The 2,974-nt window shown below is 61.1% G+C and overlaps 1 protein-coding gene across 1 annotated transcript in view; it reads left to right on the plus strand.

Moving 5' to 3' along the window:
- Positions 1-589: 589 nt before the first annotated feature.
- LOC104499054 (aryl-hydrocarbon-interacting protein-like 1) overlaps positions 590-2,974 on the plus strand; it is a gene marked incomplete at its 5' end in the record, with an annotated part of 4,509 nt that continues 2,124 nt past the window's right edge. Inside the window, 5 exons of the mRNA XM_010142510.1 lie at positions 590-769; positions 975-1,163; positions 1,240-1,416; positions 1,547-1,688; positions 2,200-2,514. Of these exons, the coding sequence (XP_010140812.1) occupies positions 590-769; positions 975-1,163; positions 1,240-1,416; positions 1,547-1,688; positions 2,200-2,514 (1,003 nt within the window). The remainder of the gene's footprint in view (positions 770-974; positions 1,164-1,239; positions 1,417-1,546; positions 1,689-2,199; positions 2,515-2,974) is intronic.

Here is a 2,974-nt window from a genome sequence, read left to right on the forward strand (position 1 = left end):
GTGTCACAACAGGAGCGAGGGGTGCCCCCGGGGCAGGTTCCCAGATTTGCCCAGCCTGTGGGTAGGGCAGGTCAGTGTGGTTCCACCAGGTCCTGGTCCGTGCTGTGGGAGCACTCTGTCCCGGGTTATAAAGCGGGATCCAGTGAAAGCTGCAAGGCGCAGCACTGACAGGCAGGAAGACACTCCATCTGCTTGCTGTTTAAGACGAGCAGGAGCGAGGGGTGCCCCCGGGGCAGGTTCCCAGATTTGCCCAGCCTGTGGGTAGGGCAGGTCAGTGTGGTTCCACCAGGTCCTGGTCCGTGCTGTGGGAGCACTCTGTCCCGGGTTATAAAGCGGGATCCAGTGAAAGCTGCAAGGCGCAGCACTGACAGGCAGGAAGACACTCCATCTGCTTGCTGTTTAAGACGAGCAGGTAGAGGCACGATCTCCTGCTGCAGATGGAGAGCTGCCAATCAAACCAGCGCCTCACCAGGAGCAGGCCGGCCCTGAGTCCTGGTCCTGGGGCAGAGGGATTTGGGGCTGGTGAGTGGATGGAGGTCTCTCACCCCAGTGTCTGCCCCAGCATAACGCTGAGCTTCCTCTGGGGCAGATCACCTTCCACTTCCAGACGCTGAAGGATAACTTTGAGCGGACAGTGATCGATGACAGCCGGGAAGCTGGCATCCCCATGGAGATCATCGTGGGCAAGATGTTCAAGCTGGAGATCTGGGAGATGCTGCTCAGCTCTATGAGAATCGGGGAGGTGGCCGAGTTCTGGTGTGATGCCATTGTGAGTGAGGGGCACATGGATGCCCCCTCCCCTCCTTTCTGCAAAGCTAGGGCACAGGACCGTGCACCCTAAAGATGCTTCAGCCTTGCCTGGTGCAAGGACAGGGGGCACAGGTATCACTTAGCCAGGGCTTTGGGGCTGCCCCAAAGGCTGAGGGTGCAGGCTGGCCCTATGCAGCTGAGTCGGGTGCTTCCCCTCCTTGCAGCACACAGGCATGTATGCCCTGGTCTCCAGGGGCATGCGGAGGATTGCAGAGGGCCGGGACCCCCTGGAAGGGCAGAAGCACCGCTGTGGCATGGGCAACATGTTTGACTACCACAGCACGGGCTATGATGACTTGGACGAGCTGCAGCGGATGCCGCAGCCCCTCATCTTCATCATGGAGCTGTTCCGGGTAAGAGCGAGGATGGGGGGGGCTGCCAGTGCAGGGACAGCCAGGGCAGGCAATTCAGCTCCTGCTGCCTGTGCAGGTGGAGGAGCCCTCGGCGTACAAGCGTGACACCTGGGCCATGAGCAAGGAGGAGAAGCTGGCAGCAGTGCCCGTGCTGCACAGCGAGGGCAACCGCCTTGTCCTCCGCAAGGAGTTTGGGCAGGCTGCGGCTAAGTACCAGGAGGCTGTCATCTGCCTGAGGAACCTCCAGGCCAAGGTGAGCAGGACCCAGCCACCTACTGTCATCCCTGCCTGTCTTTCCTCAGCAAAGGACTCCCCTGTGGGCCCTGGTTGCCCAGGAGGGGGTGGTCACAGCTGTGAACTATCCCCTGTGGCTCCCCGGGCAGGAGAAGCCATGGGAGGAGGGCTGGCTGAAGCTAGAGAGCCTGGTCACACCACTGGTGCTCAACTACTGCCAGTGCCAGCTGGAGCTGGGCGAGTACTATGAGGTGCTGGAGCACACGACAGAGCTCCTCCAGAAACACAATGGTACCCATCCCCTGCATCTGCCATCCCCCCCTGCTGTGCCCGCCACCCTCAGAGGCTCTGTCCTCTGGCTCCTCCGTTTATGACAATGCTCATCCCACATCCCTCTGCCTGTGGTAGTACCTAGTTGTGTGGATCCCCGTGTCCGCTGCAGAACCCAAGTCCCAGGTCTCCCTGCCTGTGACGGTGCTCATGTCCTTGGTTTCCCCTGCCCATGATGCTACCTGCACCCCATGGTGCCCTTGCCCATGATGATGTCCCACATCACTCAGAGCCTGCCCATGATGGTCCTCTTGTCCATGATAACCCCTGCGCTCCACGTCCCCTAGTGGGTACATGCATGGACCAGGTCCCCGTGCCCATGATGGGACCCCTACCTACAAGAAGCGTCCCCTCCAGGTTCCCCAGCTTAGTAACTGCGTCCCGTGGCCCCTGGGTTCCCAGGGTCTCCAGCTCCTGTGGCTGGTGGCCCTGAGCTGCAGGACCCCTGCTGGGGTCTTTCCTCTTCTGGCAGACAACGCCAAGGCCTATTTCAAGCGGGCAAAGGCCCACGCTGCTGTCTGGAACGAGCGGGAGGCACGGGAGGATTTCCTGCGGGTGGCTCACCTCGACCCCTCCATGGCAGCTGCTGTGAAGAAGGAGCTGAAGCAGCTGGGAGAGAGGATGAGGAAAAAATACGTGGAGGATCGGAAGCGCTACCAGGGCCTCTTCCAGCTGCCTCGGGGGCTGCAGCATGTCACGGAGCAGGAGAGTGGGGAGCGTGGCCATGGGGTGACGCTGCAGGAAGAGGCAGCTCAGGTCGGGGTCCTGGAGACCCCTGGGCAGGGGGGTGCAGGAACAAAAGCAGCAGAACAAGGAACCCCTGGGGCTGGGTGTGAAGGGGCAGTGTCGGGAGGAGAAACAGCCCAGGGGCAGCCTGCAGGGGTGGATGTGGAAACGAGGAGGAATGGGACAGGACTGGGAGAAGCAAACCTGGGCACCTGTGGGGCAGAGCCAGGGAGCTGGGGAGCAGAAAGGGGGGCAGAGGAGGAAGACAAGAAAGAGGAGGAGGGGAAAAAGGAAGGAGAGGAGGCAAAGAAGGAGGAAGAAGAGGAGGAGAAGGTGGAGGAGAAAGAAAAAGAGAGGAGGGAGGAGAAGAATGTGGTAGAGGGAGAGAAAGTGGAAGAGAGCCCAACAGCAAAGATGGAAAAGCAGGTTGTAGGGCAACGTGAGGCGGCAGCAGGGACAGAGGCGGCAGCAGGGACAGAGGCGGCAGCAGGGACAGAGGCGGCAGCAGGGACAGAGGCGGC

This window comes from Buceros rhinoceros, unplaced genomic scaffold, assembly GCF_000710305.1.
Source record: "Buceros rhinoceros silvestris isolate BGI_N320 unplaced genomic scaffold, ASM71030v1 scaffold28338, whole genome shotgun sequence".
NCBI lineage: Eukaryota > Metazoa > Chordata > Aves > Bucerotiformes > Bucerotidae > Buceros > Buceros rhinoceros.